A 24,710-nucleotide genomic window follows, 5' to 3' on the forward strand; every position below is an offset into this window, starting at 1 on the left:
TGTGATCCAGGAATTTGTGGCTGTGTGATTATTTCTTTTGAGTTTATACAACCCAGTCGCCAAAAGAAAACGTTGGCATTGAACGTTTCAGCAAACCACAGAAACGTTGAATATATACGTTTCAACACGTGAAATACGTATCATATCAACATTTCTACAAACGTAGCATGTTAACATTTTTACCCGTTGAATAGATGTTTTTGGTGTGGCAACGCTGTGGTTAAGGTCTGGTTAGGTTTAGGCACAAAGACCACTTGGTTAGGGTTAGGGAAAGATCATGGTTTGGGTTAAAATAAAAATAAAAAATAAAATAAAAACGGCCGATGTCTCCCTAAAAAAGACTGTTTTCTCGCCAGAAAAACGGCTGCAAATGTCCTGACGTCTTGCTAAAAACACCTGCTTTTGTCAGTTGAAAAGGGAAGCGAACATTGTTCTCTGCTGATTTCCAACTTGCTGCCAAGAAACCTACTATCCATCAACCTGGCCCTCCTCCTCCTATATAGGAAAGATCAACTCATATAGATCACATGTGAACTAAGACAGAAATGTTGAGATGATACGTATTTTGGAAATGTTGATATAATACGTTTTGTTGAAATGTTAATATGCTACGTATTTCACGTGTTGAAACGTAGATATTCAACGTTTCTGTGGTTTGCAGAAACGTACAATGCCAACGTTTTATTCTGGCAAACAGGCTGAATATCTGCAGCATCACACGACAGCAGAATCTGGTCCGTCTCCAAACTGAGAGAGACGCTGTGCGCATTTACGCACGAGACACAGCAGCTGTAACTTCATAAATATGCCAACAGGATCGATCAGAATCTAACAGTAATTCATTTTACGTTTTCCGTCACATCCGACAGGCCAGCTGTTAGGCTACACACAGATTCAGTGTTTATACAGTGAAATTGGAATAAAGCAGCTCAATCAGACCTGTCATGACAATTTATTCTAAATAACTAAAATAACTAAAAAGTCCAAACTCTGAACAGCCTCTTCAATCGTTAAAGTAACTCATTACAGAAATAATATTTTGGTGTCCTATAAGTTAGTTGTTGCCTGATTAGGTAGATAAGCATATCATTGCACCAAAAAATGGATTACAAACGTAGATAAAAGAAAAACAGTTCAATGATTCCTATTAAACTCAAAAGATATCGAAAAAATAACTAAAAGTTGTACTGAATAGCTATAAAGTGATCAAAATTGGCACTGACACTGTCAGACTGACTCACCCGCCGCCATGACCAGGTGAGTTAGTATGTGATTGCTACTCAGTCACCTGCCCAAACAATTATGCCTCTCGGCCACAGGCTATCAAAGATAACTATAGCAAATTATATTCAAAATTCTACACATAATTAATATACCAATTCTAACTGACTTATACAATAATCCAGAGGCTACATGATCATATTTATTTTAAACTAAAAATGGCATAACACACAGACACAATCTTTAAATCTATACGCTCTGATAAAACACTGCCAGCCGCAATCACAAAAATCTGCTTTTCTGCAGTTGAAAATGTTAATAACCTGTTTATAAATGGATTTTTGTCCTGATGCCGTGCAGCCAGAAGGTCTGGTCGAACAGTCTGTTGGAGGGGTCTCCCTATAATTGATAATAATAAAAGAAGAATAAAAGAAAAGCAATGTGTTAGCATGAATTCATTCATGTATTACCTCGTGAATTAACAGTATCTCATTCATGCCTTAATAAAAGAATAATAATATGTTAATTAATGCAACAATTAAGTTATTTCAATCATCATGATTTCTGGGTAATGAATGATGTTCATGTTTTCATCATAGTTCAGTCTGCAGTTAAAGGGACGGGCTAAAGGCTGAGGGTGGGAGGCAGTAGACCTGTTAAACTAACAGTAGGCTAATAGAGGAAAATATGATTCAGCAAAGATTTTAAACAATATGTATTTTACTGATAAAGAACCAGACCAATAAGGAGTATCAATAAGAGTAGTAGTATCGATAAAATCCTAACGATGCCCATCCCTAATTATGATAATGCAATACACATAATTCACAAGGATTCCAACATCAAACTACAAATTTAATATGAAGAAAGTCAATGAAATGCCTCTGCTCATCCCAGTATCAGTTATACCTGTTAATTCAGATTGTTTTGGCTGCATTACATATTGTGTTGGATGACAAATTAATAGGTAGATTAACATGATGGTTCTGGTGGATTTTAGTGTTTCATGATAGAAGTGGCTCTCTGATTGACTGTGTCCTGCCAGTGAAGCTCCCATTAAAAAATAGTGAAGATTGGTGCAATAGAGATATTTCAATCTGGACCAAAGTGGTTGATCTTGCTGACCCAACTGGGCTCCACTGCTTGCATGGCTAAAATAACGCAAAAGTGCCATTAAATTACTGTATCTGGACATTAACTTGGTGTATTTGTATGATTTTATTTGTCTATCTCAAAAACAGCATCTGTAATGTTTTTAAAACAAATGACAAGGAACAAAAATATTTTCTGAATGATTAATGTCAGTGCAGACTACAAGAATTTTTCCACAAATTTAATAGATTTGAGACAAAACCCTTGAGTTTGCACAAAATCCACATTTGTGTCCGTCATGAAAGGTCTTCTAGTTCGAGGGGTTTCTGAGACTGGTCTTGACCATGTCATCAGCCATACCAGATGCTACATCAGTTTTCAAACATGTTTGATATCATATGCTTGTATGCGCTTGTATTTACATGGAGACGAGTCTGAGGTGGGAGTAGAGCAGGGATTAAACAGGGCAATGTTCTATCACCAACCCTATTTACTGATTTAATTGATTTACACAACAGGTCAAGCAGTTGGAAAGGTTGTGGAATTGAACTAAATATTCTTTATAATGTTGATGTTTCTTTGTATCACTGTTAGAAAATGAGGACGATTTACAAGCAATGATTTGCTGAATGGTGTAAAAGAGGAGGCCTAACACGTCTTTCATTTTACAAGAATCAGGCAGAGAAAGCAGTGCTCAGTTTAGTTTTGGTGATGATCAACTTCAGGTTATAGAAATATGTAAATGTTCATAGTTTTGTTTGATGTACTTTAGATTATGTTTCAGGAATATGTGGTTATAAAAGATTCAAGAAAAAAAAAAGATTAATTCAAATGGCAGTTAGATATTGTTTGGGAATTCATACATTTGCACCATGTTAACTGAGATGTGGGGTTGGATTCATGTTAGATGGAAGGCTAGTATTGAGAGTTTACAATAATACAATATTTGATTTACCAAGAGTTGTTCAAATATAATGTATGAGATAAATGTGTATAGAAATAGGCAGAAGATATCTGGCAAACTCCAAAAATTTAGATTTATTTATAAAAGGAATACAGATGTGAAAAATATGTTGAATATAATCTGTCTGAAAGTAAAAGATCACTGTGCAGAGATAAGATGTGACATACTGACTCAGCATTTTGAAACTGTGGACTGTGCAAATTACGTTCTGTGTTTTTATTAGGGAAAAGAAAAAGACAACCCCCCCACCACCCGGGACTTTGTTGTTGGAAGTAGTGCTGGGATGGAAACAATGTCAACACACCCACCAGAGGCTGTCCAGACCAGTCTGCCAACAACTATCCAGCCTGCAGACACTTCAACTCCTCCTCTCCCTGCAACAGAAGATGAAGCTACAAGGAAAGAAAGGAGAGAGAACTTCAGAAGGGCCCTAGACCTGTTCAGGACATATGAGAAGTAAGAGATATGGGCAGAAGGTTTTCTGCTACTTTATACTTCCACTCCACGACATTTCAGAGGGAAATATTGTACTTTCTACTCCACTACATTTATTTACTTAGTTACTTTTATCATGTAGGTTTGACACAATGGATAATATAACAAGCTTTTAAAATTAGGGATGCACGATATTATCGGCATGTCATCGGTATCGGCCGATAAAAGGTCTAAAATGAAATATCGGCATCAGCCATTTCTGCCGATTATTGCTGCCTGACTGCCTGACTGTACTTCCCTCCATGGACTGTTTCACCCTGACAGTCCCGGTGCTTCCTCCACAGGCTCCACTTCCAACGTTAGCTGAGAGGCTAGCGGAGCGTTAGCCGTGGCATGGCCAGAGGGAAGCACAGTCAGCTAGCCTCTGCTAGCCTCCCAGCTAACGTTAGCCCCGGTTCTGCATGTGGATCCAACCAGAACACTGAGCCTCGGTTTGCTATTCAAGTTAAAGTGGGAAGAAGCAGCAGGTCTGATGGGCAGCTTGAGTAAAGTGGAGCCTGAGGAGGAAACACTGGGACGGTCAGGGAGAAACAGCCCGTTGAGAAGCTGCTAAGTTCGGCTGCATAGATAGGAAACACCTCAGCTGACAGGATGCACCACTCTGTTTGGGGGGGAAAAAAAAATCTTTTTGGTTTATAATGGCAGTTGGCAACCAGCGTATTAGGTGCATTACTGCCACCTTCTGCTCTGGAGTGTGGACCAGAGATTAAATTCTACACATTAATCCTGTCTGTCTAATGAACTCAAAGAAAACACTACTGCTCCACTCACTTGGCAGGTTCATTAAAGTTTTAAGGCTTCCTAAATTCTTCCTTCATACATTGTCTTTCTCGATCATACTAACTACAATCTATGCTTGCATGTATAATAGTCTCCTCAGCCATCTGGAAAAAAATATGTGCATATACCGTTATCGGCATCAGCAATTGGCCAGAGTGAGTTGGAAATATCGTCATATCGGATATCGGCGAAAAATCCAATATCGTGCATCCCTATTTAAAATACAGCACATTGTTAAAGATGAAACCAGTGGTTTCCAACCTTTTTGGCTTTTGACGTCTTACATAAAGCAGTGTGTAGTCGGGGTCACATTTCAGACGTCCAGGAGTTGTTAACAGCTCCACCAAATAGTGATTTTTCACTCTAAACTTCTCACATGGTTTCATTTCAATAAATGTTTAAATTAGGAGTGGGCAACATATCAAATTTACTGGATGTATCACGACTTGTTCTACATGGGATGTGGTAAATGACTATATCACAAACACACACTCACCCTCCCATCCAGCCACTCTCCTAGGTGAGTGTGTGCGACGTATGTAAGTGAGGTGAGGCGTGTGTTTTTGTATTTGACCGTAACGGTTTAACTTTCCACTAACAGCTAACTGCTAATTGTTTTTGACCACAGCAACTACATCAACACTTCTGGTCCATGTCTTTCATAAGAAAAGCATCAGTGGTTCCACTTTGATTAATTTCATTACAACAGCATCTTATTTAACTCTATTATAACAGTGCTTTATTCAACTTTATTGTAACAGCAGCTTATTTATTAGTTTAGTATTTTAGTAATTTACAGTAGTTTAGAGGAGATTTCAAAATATCAAGATATATATTGTTTATCACGATATAGCCTAAAAATATTGTGATGTTGTTTATAGGCCATATCGCCCAGCCCTACTTTGAAGTTAATATTGCTTCTTGAAATACAATCAGCATAATTGTTTGTGCCATGTTTGATTTTAATATGTTATACAGGGTTCTTTGTTATTTGGATTAGTCTATTATGAACTGTTAACAGGCTGCTCCTGACTTGCCTGGGTTGCAGAGTTATACTTAATGGCCCAGGTGATGATGAATGAATGTAGCAAATTCTTACATTTGCAAATGTTTCAGTTGACGTTATCTTTTGATTCACGCACACTGTCAGGTCAGTGTGCACAACATGTTTTAAAAGGTGGCATTCTAACGTCAATTGCAGAAATAGAAGTTATTTGATGATTAATTGATAGCTGCTCTCAGCCCTCATGTGCATATACAATATGGCAGATCCATATCATCAATCCATATCTCTGATTGGTTATTCCTTCATGTGGTCACTTGAGAGTTGCTCTTACTGTAAATGATACTTTTACACTTTGCTTTAAGTTGTCTCTTGATAAATGTGTCTTATTGTTCAGACTCAGCAAACAGTTGTTTTACTCCTCAGTTGTTTCTTTACAGCGTTCTGAAGTTTGATAAATACGGGTCCAGACCTTATGGAGACATAAACTTGTGTATCATCATCACAATAACTGAAGTCTACATTGAGTCTGTGGAACAAAATGTTGTTGGTTCATATTCATTTTTATATGGAACCATTTTAATTGTCTTGTTTATTTGAGGTTGTTTTTACAGCCACATACATATTAACTAACTATTGAAGACAATCTGAATATATCATATATCTCCTTCCATGTGTTCTTATGTCTCTGTCTGAACGCCACCTCCTGCCAACTCCTTACAACACCTCTGATCTCCTAAATATCAGTACAGATAGAAGTGATTTCCTCAGTTATGAAAGTCGATAAAATGTTTTGTGCTCCTTGTCCTAAAAGTGGAACCAAATTTGCATCACTGAGAGAATTTTTGTCCAGTTGGTAGTGATTTCCTTCTCTGAGATGTTTGATAAATATAGACCTGGACCAGCTTTGCTTCTCTGTTGCTTATTTTCTTCTGAAAAAATCATTTAAGGGTCTTTTTGATTGAAATAATGTACAGTCACACATTAAATCCATAACCTCCTTTGGATTATTTCACACACTTTTTTCATATTTGAAATGAAGTTGCTGTTGATTGTAATGTTCATTTTCATACTTATGAAGAAGTGTCATAACTATGATTATTACTTGCTGCAGGCTGGGCTCTGGTGAATCTTCCTCCTCAGATTTAAAGAAGGATTCATTTCGGTCTTCAGACAGTCGGTGAGTCAAACCTTTAACCCGTATATACAATCTTTCACACAGTTTTTGAGAATCCATTTTTAGTGAACTTTTTGATATCTACTTCAAAGTTTCTGTTTATCCAACAGTTGCTGTGACTAGATGGCAAATGTTCTAATTTCTCACTCTGGTGGCTTTTCTTTTATACAGCTGTGTGTCCAGGAAAGAGAAGGCACGTTCATATGATATTGATATTGACTTCAAAAAGAAGTAAGACTTTACTAACAGTAAAATGTTACTGCATTCTTAAATATTTTGTAAACACACATACACATAACTCACAGTTTAAATCTTGGTACCAACTGTGTGCAGTTTATAGTATATTGTTTGTTTCTGTGTGGAACAAGTTATAAAACCAGACCTTCCCTTTACCAACTGTGTGCATTGTTGAAATGTTTGGATGTAACTTTGATAATAGACCAGAACCTTGAATGGCAGCTTGCTGCTGAGTGAATGAGCAGTAAATTATAAAGCACTTTGGATAAAAACTTGAAGTCATTTACCATTTATAATTAGTTGTCACATTGCAGTTTAGGTTAAAAACACTACTTGGGTTAAGATGAGAAAAACGTCATTAATTTGCTTAAAGGAAGCCAACATGGATTGTTGGCTTTACCACCACTGCTGGTAAAGACAAATGAACTCAGGACATCTAGTGGTCACATCAGGCAGTGCAGAGTCTGACATGAGAACACAAAATGGACACAAACCTAAGTACATTAGCAAATTCTTACATTTGCAAATGTTTCAGTCGATGATCTCTTGCTTGACACACACTGTCAGATCAGGGTGCACATGTTTTAAAAGTTGGTATTCTAGTGTTAATTGCAGAAATAGCAGAGTCATTTGATGAACTATTAACTATATTAACAATTGTGTGTGTGTTGTTTTACAGCCCAGACCACAAATGTGCCCTCAGACCTGTCTCACTGCCAACGTAAGTCACCATTCTGTTACTTTATAATATTAGTATCTATGTTGGTTAACGTGCTGCTTTGCTCTGTGACCTGTGTAAACAAGGAATAACTGTTCCTCCATTCAATACATCTCTGGTTTCAGCAGCTTGTTTTGTTAGCTGATCATATTTACATTTATCTTTTCTGTCACTTGTATCCACACTGACAGACACTTGAATCAGTAAAATCAACTGACTTTTCTTCAAGATCAAAATGAGCACAAATGTTAGAGCCAGAAATGATTCAGTGTGAACAGAAAACATTATTCCTGAACTTTTCTGATGTCTATCTGGTAGTTGTGTATCCAGCAGTTGTTGTGTCTGGATGGCTGATATTCTCATGTTGGGTCTTCTTCATCAACTTTATTTTTGGTCTTTCTTGATCTGCTTTGCTGTGATTTCATTTATATCTTTATAACAAGAAACAGTGTGTTTTATTAAATGGTTAAAATAACACAGAGGAAGGTGTTCATTAAGGGTCAGACCTTTGTATTTTCTATACTCATAAATGATCTTCCATCAGTCTGCTCCGAGTGTGATGATGATGATGATGATGATGATGATGATGATGATGATGATGATGATAATAATAATAATAATTAAAATTTCTGTTTTATTCCAGCACTTGATATCAGCAAGACAATACAAATCAATAACAACAGAGCCTGTATTTATCAAACTGCTAAAAGTAAAAATTTGGACTTTAGGGAAAGATAAAAGTTGACAAACTTGAGAATAAAAATTATTGATCAAACTTGTGTTGATATAAAATGTTGTTAAATGTCAGAGAGCTGCAGAGGTCTGTTAAGTTGGTTCAGAGTAGATCTTAGATGACTGCAGTACAGAAAACAGAGCCGAGCCTCCGTTTTCTGTCTGATTGTACAAAATATAATTGGTTGTGATGAATAATATGTTAAGCAGCATCATTATAAATAGAGAAGTTTTAGTCTATTATTTGTCTTTGAACATTTGACAGGATGTTACATCACTTTTTCCTTTTTTTAGCATTTATCAACAAACAATCAGAAAACATCTGGTGAATCTGTCAACATCATTAAAATCATTCAGTGGACACAGAATCAAGAATAAATCTGACATTGATTTTATTTGCAGTCACTTTCTAATCATCTTTATTATCTGAACTTGTCAGTGTGATACTAGATTCTCCTCCATTATATGATTTCTCTGACGTATATTAGACGTTGACGAAGCAGAATTTTGTTTCCATTTCAGCCAATTTCCTATTATTTCATCTATATTTATATATTTATATATTATAACATAACAATGATTTTTATTTGCAGCCCGCCGAACTTCAGTGAATCTCTCTTCTCACATCTATTGAAGAAGGTTGCAACAGCTGATGGTGATTCAGTCTTGTCTTTAGACAGTGGGTGAGTCAAACCTGTAACTCACATATTGATTCTTTAACACACTTTTTGCAATATATTAATGAAACTGTCAACATAATTATAACTCTGTGTGAGAAGAGGAGAGAAATCATTCAGTGGCCACAGAATCAAGAATAAATCTGTTATTGATTTTATTCATAATCACTTTATAAGCATCTTCATCATCACTTCATCACTTGTCAGTGTGATACTAGATTCTCCTTCATTATATGATTTTTCTAATGTACCAAACATTGACAAAGCAGAATTTTGTTTCCATTTCAGACAATTTCCTATTAATTCATCCATATTTATATATTTATACATTATAAATATATTAGGTTGTTGTTCATTTCACATTCATTATTCCTGGAGGTTTAAATATTTCCCACAAATAAATTGAACTTATAATTATATATGTTCTTGCAGAATAACATACCACTGAATAAACTGTAAGAATTATTTAAAGTATGTACAATATGGCAGATCCATATCATCAATCCATATCTCTGATTGGTTATTCCTTCATGTGATCACTTGAGAGTTGCTCTTACTGTAAATGTTACTTTTACACTTTGCTTTAAGTTGTCTCTTGATAAATGTGTCTTATTGTTCAGACTCAGCAAACAGTTGTTTTACTCCTCAGTTGTTTCTTTACAGCGTTCTGAAGTTTGATAAATACGGGTCCAGACCTTATGGAGACATAAACTTGTGTATCATCATCACAATAAGTGAAGTCTACATTGAGTCTGTGGAACAAAATAATGTTGGTTCATATTCATTTTTATATGGAACCATTTTAATTGTCTTGTTTATTTGAGGTTGTTTTTACAGCCACATACATATTAACTAACTATTTAAGACAATCTTAATATATCATATATCTCCTTCCATGTGTTCTTATGTCTCTGTCTGAACGCCACCTCCTGCCAACTCCTTACAACATCTCTGATCTCCTAAATATCAGTACAGATAGAAGTGATTTCCTCAGTTAAGAAAGTTGATCAAATGTTTTTTGCTCCTTGTCCTAAAAGTGGAACCAAATTTGCATCACTGTTAGAATTTTTGTCCAGTTGGTAGTGATTTCCTTCTCTGAGATGTTTGATAAATATAGACCTGGACCAGCTTTGCTTCTCTGTTGCTTATTTTCTTCTGAAAAATCATTTAAGGGTCTTTTTGATTTAAATAATGTACAGTCACATATTAAATCCATAACCTCCTTTGGATTATTTAACACACTTTTTAATATTTGAAATGAAGTTGTTGTTGATTGTAATGTTTATTTTCATACTTATGAAGAAGTGTCATAACTGTGATTATTACTTGCTGCAGGCTGGGCTCTCTGGAATCTCTCTCCTCAGATTTAAAGAAGGATTCATTTCAGTCTTCAGACAGTCGGTGAGTCAAACCTTTAACCCGTATATACAATCTTTCACACAGTTTTTGAGAATCAATTTTTAGTGAATTTTTTTGATATCTACTTCAAAGTTTCTGTTTATCCAACAGTTGCTGTGACTAGATGGCAAATGTTCTAATTTCTCACTCTGGTGACGTTTCTTTTATGTCTGTCAGAATCTCTCTGGAGAGAAAAGTTTCCTCTAAATACAGCTGTGTGTCCAGGAAAGAGAAGACACTTTCATATCAGCACAGTATTGACTTCAAAAAGAAGTAAGACTTTACTAACAGTAAAATGTTACTGCATTCTTAAATATTTTGTAAACAAACACACACACACACACACATACACATAACTCACAGCTTAAATCTTGGTACCAACTGTGTGCACTTTATAGTATATTGTTTGTTTCTGTGTGGAACAAGTTATAAAACCAGACCTTCCCTTTACCAACTGTGTGCATTGTTGAAATGTTTGGATGTAACTTTGATAATAGACCAGAACCTTGAATGGCAGCTTGCTGCTGAGTGAATGAGCAGTAAATTATAAAGTGCTTTAGATAAAAACTTGAAGTCATTTACCATTTATAATTAGTTGTCACATTGCAGTTTGGGTTAAAAACACTACTTGGGTTAAGATGAGAAAAAAGTCATTAACTTGCTTAAAGGAAGCAAACATGGATTGTTGGTAGAAAACAGGAAACAATATAATATTAGTGAGATGATGAATATTTATAATCTTCACCATCTTAGTCTAACATTTGCTAATTTATACCAAAGTACTGGACAAATTAAAATTTTACCTGATGACAGTAGATGAAAAGTGAAGAAATAACCAAAGTTGTTACAATTCATCCTGAGATGATCCTGAATATCTGAACCAAATTTCATGACAATTCATCCAGTTTAGACATTTAACTGTGAATTAAATCTGTCAACCTCATGGTGACGCTCAAAGAACAGTCAGAGGATCAACAAAGTCAGTAGGATTTATCCTCTGGGGATCATGAATGTTCATCTAATAGAGCAGTGTAAGTACTTTATCAAACCACCTGTTCAATGAGTGTAAACATGTAGAAAAGTGATATTTTCATCTGCTTTGCCCACAGTGTCCCATCCACCACCAGCATGTTTTACACAAACACAGCACGCTGGTTAGGCTAATAAAAAGAAAGCTGTCTGAATGTAATCTAACTTTTTTATTTTAATTTCCCACATATCCTATCCTCTGTTCATCCCAGTATGAAGTTCTGCATGTTTTTAATTCAGATTGTATCGGCTGCATTACATATTGTATGTGTTGGATGACAAATTAGTGGGTAGATTTATTTAATGGTTCAGGTGGATTTTGTTGTTTTGTGATAGAAGTGGCTCTCTGACTGACTGTTTCCTGCCAGTGCAGCTTCCATGAAAAAAATAGTGAAGACATTAAATTATGTGGACATCAGCTTGGTGTATTTGTATAATTGTACTTGTCTGAAAAACAATAGTAATGTTTTTAAAATAAAACATTTTGATGACAAGAAACAAAATGATAGTGGCAGTGCAGATTTTTGTCACAATTTGCCCTGACTAATTTTGTAGATATAAGACAAAAAAACGTTGTATTGTAGATTATGTTCAAGGAATATGTGCTTATAAAAGATTAATAAAAGATTAATTCAAATGACGATTAGATATTCTTTGGGAATTCACATATTTGCATCATGTTGATTGAGATGTGGGGTTGGATTCATGTTTGATGGAAGGCTTTACCACCACTGCTGGTAAAGACAAATGAACTCAGGACATCTAGTGGTCACATCAGGCAGTGCAGAGTCTGACATGAGAACACAAAATGGACACAAACCTAAGTACATTAGCAAATGTTTCAGTCGCTGATCTTTTGCTTGACACACACTGTCAGATCAGTGTGCATAACATGTTGGTATTCTAGTGTTAATTGCAGAAATAGCAGAGTCATTTGATGAACTATTAACTATATTAACAATTGTGTGTGTGTTGTTTTACAGCCCAGACGACAAATGTTCCTTCAGATCTGCCTCAGCACCAGCGTAAGTCACCATTCTGTTACTTTATAATATTAGTATCTATGTTGGTTAACGTGCTGCTTTGCTCTGTGACCTGTGTAAACAAGGAATAACTGTTCCTCCATTCAATACATCTCTGGTTTCAGCAGCTTGTTTTGTTAGCTGATCATATTTACATTTATCTTTTCTGTCACTTGTATCCACACTGACAGACACTTGAATCAGTAAAATCAACTGACTTTTCTTCAAGATAAAAATGAGCACAAATGTTAGAGCCAGAAATGATTCAGTGTGAACAGAAAATATTATTCCTGAACTTTTCTGATGTCTATCTGGTAGTTGTGTATCCAGCAGTTGTTGTGTCTGGATGGCTGATATTCTCATGTTGGGTCTTCTTCATCAACTTTATTTTTGGTCTTTCTTGATCTGCTTTGCTGTGATTTAATTTATATCTTTATAACAAGAAACAGTGTGTTTTATTAAATGGTTAAAAAAATCCATCTTAGTTAACACAGAGAAAGGTGTTCCTTAGAGGTCAGTCCTTTTTTTTTTTATACTGATAAATGATCTTCCATCAGTCTGCTCCGAGTGTAATAATAATAATAATGATTAAAATTCCAGTTTTAGTCCAACACTTGATAACAGCTTTTTATCAAACTTGTGTTGATATAAAATGTTGTTAAATGTCAGAGAGCTGCAGAGGTCTGTTAAGTTGGTTCAGAGTAGATCTTAGATGACTGCAGTACAGAAAACAGAGCCGAGCCTCCGTTTTCTGTCTGATTGTACAAAATATAATTGGTTGTGATGAATAATATGTTAAGCAGCATCATTATAAATAGAGAAGTTTTAGTCTATTATTTGGTTTTGAACATTTGACAGGATGTTACATCACTTTTTCCTGTTTTTAGCATTTAATCAACAAACAATCAGAAAACATCTGGTGAATCTGTCAACATCATTAAAATCATTCAGTGGACACAGAATCAAGAATAAATCTGACATTGATTTTATTTGCAGTCACTTTCTAATCATCTTTATTATCTGAACCTGTCAGTGTGATACTAGATTCTCCTCCATTATATGATTTCTCTGACGTATATCAGACGTTGACAAAGCAGAATTTTGTTTCCATTTCAGCCAATTTCCTATTATTTCATCTATATTTATATATTTATATATTATAACATAACAATGATTATTATTTGCAGCCGGCTGGACTCCAGTGAATCTCTCTTCTCACATCTATTGAAGGACGTTGCAACAGATGATGATGATTCAGTCCAGTCTTCACACAGTGGGTGAGTCAAACCTTTAACCTGTACATCCTTTCACTCACTTTTTGAGAATCAGTTTTTAGTGAACTTTTCTGATATCTACTTCAAGGTTTCTGTTTATCCAACAGTTGTTGTGACTAGATCACAAATGTTCTAATTTCCCACTCTGGTGGCTTTTCTTTTGTGTTTGTCAGAATCTCTCTGGAGAGAAAAGTTTCCTCTGGATCCATCGATATGTCCAGAAAGAGAAGGAAGACAGAGACAGAGTCATATGCTCACAGTAGTACCTTTAAAAAGAAGTAAGACTTTATTAACAGTAAAATGTTACTGCATTCTTGAATATTTTGTAAACACACACACACATAACTCACAGCTTAAATCTTGGTACCTGTGTGCAGTTTATAGTATATTGTTTGTTTCTGTGTGGAACAAGTTATAAAACCAGACCTTCCCTTTACCAACTGTGTGCATTGTTGAAATGTTTGGATTTAACTTTGATAATAGACCAGAACCTTGAATGGCAGCTTGCTGCTGAGTGAATGACCAGCGTAAGTCACCATTCTGTTACTTTATAATATTAGTATCTATGTTGGTTAACGTGCTGCTTTGCTCTGTGACCTGTGTAAACAAGGAATAACTGTTCCTCCATTCAATACATCTCTGGTTTCAGCAGCTTGTTTTGTTAGCTGATCATATTTACATTTATCTTTTCTGTCACTTGTATCCACACTGACAGACACTTGAATCAGTAAAATCAACTGACTTTTCTTCAAGATAAAAATGAGCACAAATGTTAGAGCCAGAAATGATTCAGTGTGAACAGAAAACATTATTCCTGAACTTTTCTGATGTCTATCTGGTAGTTGTGTATCCAGCAGTTGTTGTGTCTGGATGGCTGATATTCTCATGTTGGGTCTTCTTGATGAATATTTTTTCTCAATCTGCTTTGCTGTGGTTTCATTTATATCTTCAATAACTAGAAACAGTGTGTTTTATTAAATGTTAGTTAGCAGAGAGAAAGGTCAGTCCTTCTATTTTCTATACTCATAAATACTCTTCAATCAGTCTGCTCTGATTGTAATAACAATAATAATAATGATAATTAAAATTTCTGTTGTAGTTCAGCACTTGATAACATCAAGACAAAACAAATCAATAACAACAGAGCCTGTATTTATCAAACTGCTAAAAGTTCAAATTTAGATTCAAGATAAAGATAAAAGTTGACAAACTTGAGAATAAAAATTATTGATCACACTTGTGTTGATATAAAATGTTGTTAAATGTCAGAGAGCTGCAGAGGTCTGTTAAGTTGGTTCAGAGTAGATCTTAGATGACTGCAGTACAGAAAACAGAGCCGAGCCTCCGTTTTCTGTCTGATTGTACAAAATATAATTGGTTGTGATGAATAATATGTTAAGCAGCATCATTATAAATAGAGAAGTTTTAGTCTATTATTTGTCTTTGAACATTTAATAGTTTTTCTGATGAACGAAACATTAATGTAGCAGAATGTTGTTTCCATTTCAGTCAATTTTATTTCAAACCTTTAACTTGTATATAAATTCTTTCATACACTTTTTGAGAAAAATCCATTTTTAGTGACCTTTTTTGATATCTACTTCAAAGTGTATGTTTATCACAGTTTATAACAGTTGCTGTGACTAGATGTCAAATGTTCTAATTTTCCACTCTGGTGGCTTTTCTTTTGTTTCTGTCAGAATCTCTCTGGAGAGAAAAGATTCCTCTGGATTCAGCTGTGAGTCCGGCAGAAAGTGAGTAAAAACTCAGAAGATTGCAATATTAACTTTAAAAAGTTTAAAAAGTTTACTTTACTAACAGTAAAAAGGTTGTGGAATTGAACTTATAAATATTCTTTATAATGTTGATGTTTCTGTATATTACTGTTAGAAAATGAGGACGATTTACAAGCAATGATTTTCTGAATGGTGTAAAAGAGGAGGCCTAACATTAATCAGAAATAAAAACAAGTCTTACATCTTCAAGAATCAGGCAGAGAAAGCAGTGCTCAGTTTAGTTTTGGTGATGATCAACTTCAGGTTATAGAAATATGTAAATGTTTATTGATGTGTTTCTTGTATTTTAGATTATACTTCAGGAATATGTGAATATAAAAGATTAAAAAATGACAATCAGATATTCTTTGGGAATTTATACATTTGCACCATGTTAATTGAGATGTGGGGTTGGATTCATGTTAGATGGAAGACTAGTATTGTAAGTTTACAATAATACAATATTAGATATATATGAAATATAAATACAAAAATAGGCAGAGGATTTATTTATGAAAGAAAGAAAAGACTAAAGACCCAGCTCTTTTTCGAACACCTCTGCACTTGATGGAGTGTACATAGAGAAGAAAAAACAAAACAAACCTGCTTCTATGCAATATATGCGCTCTATGCATTGCCTTGGTGCACTGCCTGTTGGCATCTACGTCCTATCGGACTCAAACTTAAGCTTTATGGCACTTACTCGTGTTGTTGTCTCCTGACTAGATCCTTGCTTGTGTTGTATCAGTCTCATATGCACATTGCTTTGGATAAAAGTGTCTGCTAAATGAAAAATGTAAATGTAAAAGTAACACAAATGTGAAAAATATGTTGAATATAATCTGTCTGAAAGTAAAAGGTCACTGTGCAGAGATAAGATGTGACATACTGACTCAGCATTTTGAAACTGTGCAAATTATGTTCTGTGTTTTTATCAGGGAAAAGGAAAAGACGACACCCCCCACCACCCAGGAGCTTGTTGTTGGAAGCAGTGCTGGGATAGAAACATAGTCTACGCACCCACCAGTGGTTGTCCTGACTAGTCTACCTACAACTATCCAGCCTGCAGACGCTTCAACTCCTCTTCCCCCTGCAACAAGAGACAAAGCTAAAAGCAAATTGGAAACAGGGACGTTCAGGAGAAATTTAAAAAAAAGAGAGAGGAGTCATTCCCTTTGAAAGAGTGACTGAGCAGAAAAAACTTGCCTTTACTGTATTCTGTATTCTCACTTATGTATTGATATATATCTCCTCTTTGAAGCAGCTCTGATGTTTTGGGGTCTGTTCTCTTGTAAAGTGTGTCTGAATGAGGAAACTGAGTTTCATGAGACAAAAATAAAAGGAAATGATGGAGCTATAAGAGAAGCCAGGGACATTGTCAAATTCTCTTTCTGGGTTCTTGAGCCGATCAATCAGACATTCCTCTCTCTGACTGAAGCTCAGATTCTTCATTTGACATTTTGTATCTGTTCAATTAACACCTACTTTTCTTCATGACAATATTTTCTGTGTGCACAAAAATCCTCAGTTACTGAAAGTGTTACAGTATATACACAACCCTCCTTGCAGTTAAGCTTGTTCCAAACGTCTCTGTCCTGGAATAAACCTACAGAATTTATGTGTAAACTGTCAACAGAGCTTAGGGAGCTCAGCTGACTAAAAAGTGCAGTATTGGAGCTGCACTATCATGAGTTTTGAATGAACAATGATCTGTGCTGCAAGTCTAGCGGTCAAGTTGAAATAAAGAATGACTCCTCATGAGGATCTATAGTATAAGATAAGTTGACCTTTTCCAGCAGTGTAGAAGTGAACGTGACTCCAGCTGATCTCTAATAGAGTTAAAGTCCTTCTTGTGTTACTTTTGAATTGTCTCTCAGAGCTAGTTAGCTGAAAGTACACATACACATTACAATACATGATATTCAATTACAACATCCTCAATCAACAAGTCTTATACAGATGTTTGACAAATTAAATGAAAAAACAACAAAACATGAACACAGTAAGGTGATGTTCCACCACGAGCCTCCAGAACAGATGCTTGTCATTGATTCTCCAAGTCTGTGTAATTCTACACAGGATGAACACTGTTTATTCTAAAAGATTTTCCATCATGTGGTGTTGATCTGGTGACTGTGAAGACCACAGTATATGATTCACATCTTTAATAGAAAACATTTAATAACCCTTCATGCCCTCTATGTATCATCTGTATTTGTTATGTTTATTCAAGTTGTTTTCTTTAATTCATCACCTCTCTGTCTTTCTGTAATTTGGGTGAACTGACCATTAAAAGCAGAAATAACTCCACTGATATAATAAAGACTTCTCTCCATGTGAAAACTATTGATTAGCTGGTGATAAAAGATCATTTTGTTTGGAATTTACATGCACACAGGCTTCATATTGTGTTTATATTGTGATATAGAGGTCAGTGAGGCCTTTTGTGGATCCTGAAAACTTAGATAAGATAAGTAACCCTGAAGATATAACAACTTGATATAGATTTAAAAGTCATTTTTTCAGATGAAGCACCTTGTGCTGACTCACCTCAGAGCCATCACAGACCCAGTCCTGGACCCCCTGCAGTTCACCTACAAAGCCAATAATAAAACAGGATTAACTTCAAAAACTGGAAGAAAGATAATTTGTTCCCTTCAACATTCAGTGTAAAACCGACTTCAATTTCACCTCTTTTACTTCTCTAAATAACTAAGTATACTTACTCAAGTACAGCTTTGAGATACTTGTACTTTACTTGAATATTTGTATTTGATGCTATTTTATATTTTAACCCCACTACATTTCAGAGGGAAATATTGTACTTTCTCCTCCACTACATTTATTTGACAGCTTTAGTTACATTTCAGATGAAGATTTGACATAAAATAATACATTTTGATATTCTAACTGTTGTTTAAATTGTTGCTCTTTTATTTTCTTTTAAAAGGATGTTGTGCACTTGATGTGAAAGGTGCTATATAAAGTTTAAATTTATATATATGATAATATAATATTATTATTAATCTACCAAAATATCTAAATTTAACTCCACATCAATAAAATAAAACATTTAAATGCTCTCACATGTATTTGTTAGTGATAGAAACAAACAATATAATATACTATAATAATATAACAGTCTGCACAACGAGTACTTATACTTTTGATACTTTAAGTACATTTTGCTGATAATCTGTACTTTTACTTCAGTGACATTTTCAATTCAGGACTTTTACTTGTAATTGAGTATTTTTAGACGACAGTATTTCACCACTGATCGCATCTAATACAAAACTACTGAAATGTCTGTGAAGATGCAGCTGTTAATGTGAGTCAGGCAGATCTGAAACTTGTTAGATTAATGTCTGAATCTGACCAATAATGTCGTTCAGGTGTCACTGAATGTAATCCGGGATTTTGCAGAAACATCAGTAGGATTATTGATGTTCAGATTGTTGCTCACAGCTGCTGTGTGTCAGATTCTTTCCTTTGACTTTATTAATACCTGCAGCATCACACAGCAGCAGAAACTTCATTAACACGCAAACAGGATGGTAATTATTAATGTTCTGTTTTGTGCTATACATCAGACTGGTCAGTCAGATGTTTCACACTGATTCCTGGTTTGTACAGTGGAATTGTTTGTCATAAAACAGCCCTTCTGGATCAATCATGAGCTCCATCAGAGCTGTCAGGATATTTTTTTTTCCAAGTAGCTAAAAGTCCAAGATAAGTCTGTCATTAGCCACAAAATGACATTTCAGTTTGAGGATGTTTTGAGTAAACATCTGCATGTATTTATGACACTGAAGTAAGATGGTGATGATGAATGAATAGTGTCTGACTATCATGTCAAGTTCAAGTCATCCCAGACCGATTTAAAGTGTATGTGTTGAATATAATAAATGTCATTGTTGCAAATGTAACATGAAGAAATTCATTGCACTGTTCGTCATCAGTTTAAAGTGCACCAGCTGTACTTTCACTTTTGGAGAAACATCGAAAATAAGTTGTAGGTATCCTTAAACTGTGGATTTTTTTTAAGTTTAAAAGGGCAGTTTAAATTGTACTTTCGCTTAAGGAAACAAACAACATAACAAGCAAAACAGAACAAATCATCCAACAAAGACTGAACAAAAAACAGGACTTAAATAGTAACTGAACTAACGAGAAGATGAGGTGCAGGTGTGGAGGTGGGTGGAGAACTCAGGAGAAGGGAGTGAACAGAGGGGCTGGTGTGGAGGAGTACATGAACACACAAGGAAAACACAATAACAAAACCAAAACCCAGAAAACACAATACTCTAAATACAACCCACACCAACCTGTCCAAGAACCACCATGAACCTAAACTAAAGTATACAACATACCAGGCAACAAAAGGCAGTCCAAACCCACCACCCAAATATAACAAGAAAACCCGTATGACCCGAAGGACTAAACAGAAGTGCAAACCAGGAAACCCCAAAGAACACAAGAACACAAAAGACCAAAAAACACAAAAAGTCCAGGCAGGGTGTGACAGTATTTCCGTTACTCGTCAAATCGAACAGGGCGCAGCAAAAAATAGACTCATACAGGATGTATTAAGGATGCAGACATCAAAGTGTTTTTTTACGACGAGCAGAGGCCATTAAAAATAATAAATAAATTGTCTCCAGTGTTTCAGGCTTTTCTCCACATTTCAGCACAGAGATTTGTCCATAATACAATCTTGCAGAGAACGCACAGGTTTGCGCGGCTTTAGTTAGCAGAGCTGCACACAGAGCTCTCCAGAATCACAAATCAACTGTCGTGTATTTTGTCTCTTTTACTTCTCTCAAGTATTTCGCATCTATTATGTAAAATTTTGACATGTCCGTCAAAAAAAAAAAACAGCTGTTAATGTGATTCAGGTCTGTAACGGGTTAGAATAATGTCTGTTCAGGTGTTAATGAATGTGATCCAGGATTTTGTGGCTGCGTGTGATTATTTCCTTTGAGTTTGTGAAATATCTGCAGCATCACACGGCAGCAGAATCTCCACATCGAAAGAGACGCTGTGCGCATTTACGCACGAGGCACAGCAGCAGTAACTTCATTAACACGCCAACAGGATGGTAATTATTAATGTTCTGTGTTGTACTATACATCAGACTGGTCAGCCAGATGTTACACACTGATTCCAGGTTTATACAGTTGAATTGTTTGTCATAAAACAACCCTTCTGGATCAATCATGAGCTCCATCAGAGTAGTCAGGACATTTTTATTTCAAGTAGCTAAAAGTCCAAGATAAGTCTGTCATGAGACACAAAATGACATTTCAGTTTGAGGATGTTTTGAGTAAACAGCTGCATGTATTTATGACACTCAAGTAAGATGGTGATGATGAATGTCGATAGTGTCTGACTATCATGTCACGTTCAAGTCATCCCAGACCGATTTAAAGTGTATGTGCTGAATATAATAAGTGGACTGATTAAATGTTGTTGTTACAAACTTAATATGAAGAAATTCATTGCATTGCTTGATAGCATTGAAGTGCACCAGCTGAATTTTCACTTTTGGAGGAACATCGAATATAATTTGTAGATATCCTTTAATCGTTGATTTTTATTAATTTATTTATTTTGGAAGTTTAAGAGGGCAGACTTTTATCTGAAATGTCAGAATATCAGTCTGCTATGAAATACTGTCGAATAACTTCATTTGGAATTGTACTTTCACTGAAGTTAACAAGAGGAAAAAAAGTGAAGGTGTTGAACTAAACCAGGAAGAGACTCTGGTATCTGTGGACTTGTTACAGTTCTGTTCTGCCGCAGTTGAACTTGCACTCCTGTGTCGCAGTGTGTTTCAACCTTTAAAGGTATTGTAACTACGCTTTATATACTTTAATGAATCTTCTTGCCAGCCTTAATGTATCGTATTTAGGATTTATCGGTAGAAATCAAACGTTAAAATGCAACATATAATTTTATTTTTCAGCAGTATTCTTAAAACAATATTTCCGTTACTCGTCAAATCGAAGGGTGACAAACAGGGCGCGGCATAAAATAGACTCATACAGGATGTATTAAGGATGCAGACGTCAAAGTGTTTTTTTACGACGAGCAGAGGCCATTAAAAATAATAAATAAATTGTCTCCAGTGTTTCAGGCTTTTCTCCACATTTCAGCACAGAGATTTGTCCATAATACAATCTTACAGAGAACGCACAAGTTTGCGCGGCTTTAGTTAGCAGAGCTGCACACAGAGCTCTCCAGAATCACAAATCAACTGTCGTGTATTTTGTCTCTTTTACTTCTCTCAAGTATTTCGCATCTATTATGTAAAATTTTGACATGTCCGTCAAAAAAAAAAAACAGCTGTTAATGTGATTCAGGTCTGTAACGGGTTAGAATAATGTCTGTTCAGGTGTTAATGAATGTGTGATTATTTCCTTTGAGATTGTGAAATATCTGCAGCATCACACGGCAGCAGAATCTCCACATTGAAAGAGACGCTGTGCGCATTTACGCACGAGGCACAGCAGCAGTAACTTTATTAACACGCCAACAGGATGGTAATTATTAATGTTCTGTGTTGTGCTATACATCAGACTGGTCAGCCAGATGTTACACACTGATTCCAGGTTCATACAGTTGAATTGTTTGTCATAAAACAACCCTTCTGGATCAATCATGAGCTCCATCAGAGCTGTCAGGACATTTTTATTTCAAGTAGCTAAATGTCCAAGATAAGTCTATCATGAGGCACAAAATGACATTTCAGTTTGAGGATGTTTTGAGTAAACATCTGCATGTATTTATGACACTGAAGTAAGATGGCGATGATGAATGTCAATAGTGTCTGACTATCATGTCACGTTCAAGTCATCCCAGACCGATTTAAAATGTATGTGTTGAATATAATAAGTGGACTGATTAAATGTCATTGTTACAAATTTAATATGAAGAAATTCATGACATTGCTGGATGGCATCGATCAGTTTAAAGTGGACCAGCTTTCACTTTTGGAGGAACATCGAAAATAACTTGTAGGTATCTTTTAATCGTGGATTGTTTAAGTTTCAGAGGGCAGAGTTTTATCTGAAAAGTCAGGATATCAGTCTGATATGAAATACTGTCGAATAACTTTATTCTAAATTGTACTTTCGCTTAAAGAAACAAACAACATAACAAAGAAGAAAAGTGGAGGTGATGAACTAAATCAGGAAGAGACACTGGTTCCTGCTGACTTGTTACATTGTTGTTGTGAAGCGAAGGGTGACAAACAGGGCGTAGCATAAAATAGACTCATACAGGATGTATTCAAGATGCAGACAGTAAAGTTATTTAACAACGAGCAAAGGCTGTTTGGTGTATACGTTTATGTATACACACATAACATGTATACACAGTTGACGCAATTTTTATTGCTCTGTATTGAAATCTTTTGTAAAAAAAAAAATGCATATAAAAGGGAAAAGCTTGTTCTTTCCTCACAGTACAGTTCTGTAAGTAGTACTGAGTATTTGATTATTAAATCCTGCAATCTGCGACAATGTGTAATGGGGAGGAGTCAAATGCGCAGGACCATGGACAGGTCCTGTATCTTTACAGACGCAGGGTCAGCACCTTTACTCGCTCTGCTGTGTTAATTTGTGTCTCAGCCCCTCCGCTCCCCTCCTCCCCACACAATTATGTTCCGGCGCTGCTTGTAGGTATCGTTTAATTGTGTTGTTTAATAACTTTATTGGGGCCTGAGCCCCAAAGGGCGAAGAACCTATTGTATTTCGTATGTTTGTTTCTTTCTTATTATTCCATCTTTATTAATCCGCCACTTCAACCCTAAATTTGATCCCCTAAACATGCTCAAAAACTCACCAAATTTGGCACGCACATCAGGTCTGGTGAAAAATTTGATAAAAATTAACCCCCAAAGTGCCAAAATGTGCTCGAGAGCGCCACCTATGTATCTAAAATGGCCGTCACAGCCCGTAGAAATGTCGTAGAGAGATCGAACCAAAACTCAATTAGTCATCTCATCAAGACCTACAAAAGTAAGACATCAAAGTACGACTTTTCGCCAATTTTGGACCCCGATCAAACGCTATCTCCTCTTAGGGCGTTAATGGTATCGGTTTCAAACTTTTAATACATGACTTATCACACTGTGCTGAACAAAAGTTATTAAAAACTTTGTAATAACTCGAACGATTTAGATCTAGTAAGCCCTGAAAGTTGTAGTGCGACATTGCACCTTACAATGTAAAGCAATGGGGAGGCAATCTCTGGGCATGGACTTTGTGCCAAACTGGGGCGTCTGACGTCTAAACTATAAGTCCGACCACTTTCAAACCTGCATCAATGGATTCGCGACGAAAATTCCTACAAAAAATGTGATTTCTAATGTAAGATTTGGCCAAAGTCATGGGATTTATGAGGATATTTCACAAGAAGAGTACTCTGAAATCCTTCTCTCCAGCTGAGAGGGAGACAGCAGTGTTCAATCCTCACACTCCAGTTACTTAGTGTTTCTACACATCTGACAGCAGTGTTCAATCCTTACTTTTTTTTCAAGGAGTACATGTGCTCCTAAATGAAAAGAAATTAGGAGCACACATATAACTAAGGGAGCACACTGAAAAATGTTCAAGTAACAGTTTCTTGAAGAAAACAATTCATTACATACATATTTAAACTCTGTGTGTGTTTGTGTGTGTGTGTGTGTGTGTGTGTGTGTGTGTGTGTGTGTGTGTGTGTGTGTGTGTGTGTGTATGTAAATCACAATTTATGTTGTTTTTAGGGGTGCTCGATTATGGCAAAAATTATAATCACGATTATCTTGTTCAATATTGGATCACAATTATTTAACACGATTACTTTTTGACTGTCATTTTTGCCAGTTGCCGATGTTGATATATGCACATATTTTTTCCCACTTGGCTGAGGAGACTATTACACGTGCAATCATATATTGTACTAATGATCAAGAAAGACTATAGCCTATATGAGGGAAGAACTTTAATGCTGAGCTACTGAACTCCAGTCTTCCTAAGTTCTTCATTCATATATTGTCTTTCTTGATCATAGTATAATCTATGCTTACATGCATAATAGCCTCCTCAGCCAGCTGGTAAAATTATGTGCAT

At 35.7% G+C, this 24,710-nt stretch overlaps 1 protein-coding gene across 1 annotated transcript in view; it reads left to right on the forward strand.

The window, feature by feature from the left end:
- Window positions 1–24,710, forward strand: part of LOC122998243 — a 171,533-nt gene that overhangs the window by 80,446 nt on the left and 66,377 nt on the right. Inside the window, exons 18-24 of the mRNA XM_044375019.1 lie at window positions 6,670–6,735; window positions 6,904–6,963; window positions 7,649–7,690; window positions 9,013–9,102; window positions 10,432–10,497; window positions 12,507–12,548; window positions 13,733–13,822. Of these exons, the coding sequence (XP_044230954.1) occupies window positions 6,670–6,735; window positions 6,904–6,963; window positions 7,649–7,690; window positions 9,013–9,102; window positions 10,432–10,497; window positions 12,507–12,548; window positions 13,733–13,822 (456 nt within the window). The remainder of the gene's footprint in view (window positions 1–6,669; window positions 6,736–6,903; window positions 6,964–7,648; window positions 7,691–9,012; window positions 9,103–10,431; window positions 10,498–12,506; window positions 12,549–13,732; window positions 13,823–24,710) is intronic.

Source organism: Thunnus albacares, chromosome 15 (assembly GCF_914725855.1).
Source record: "Thunnus albacares chromosome 15, fThuAlb1.1, whole genome shotgun sequence".
Taxonomy (NCBI): Eukaryota; Metazoa; Chordata; class Actinopteri; order Scombriformes; family Scombridae; genus Thunnus; species Thunnus albacares.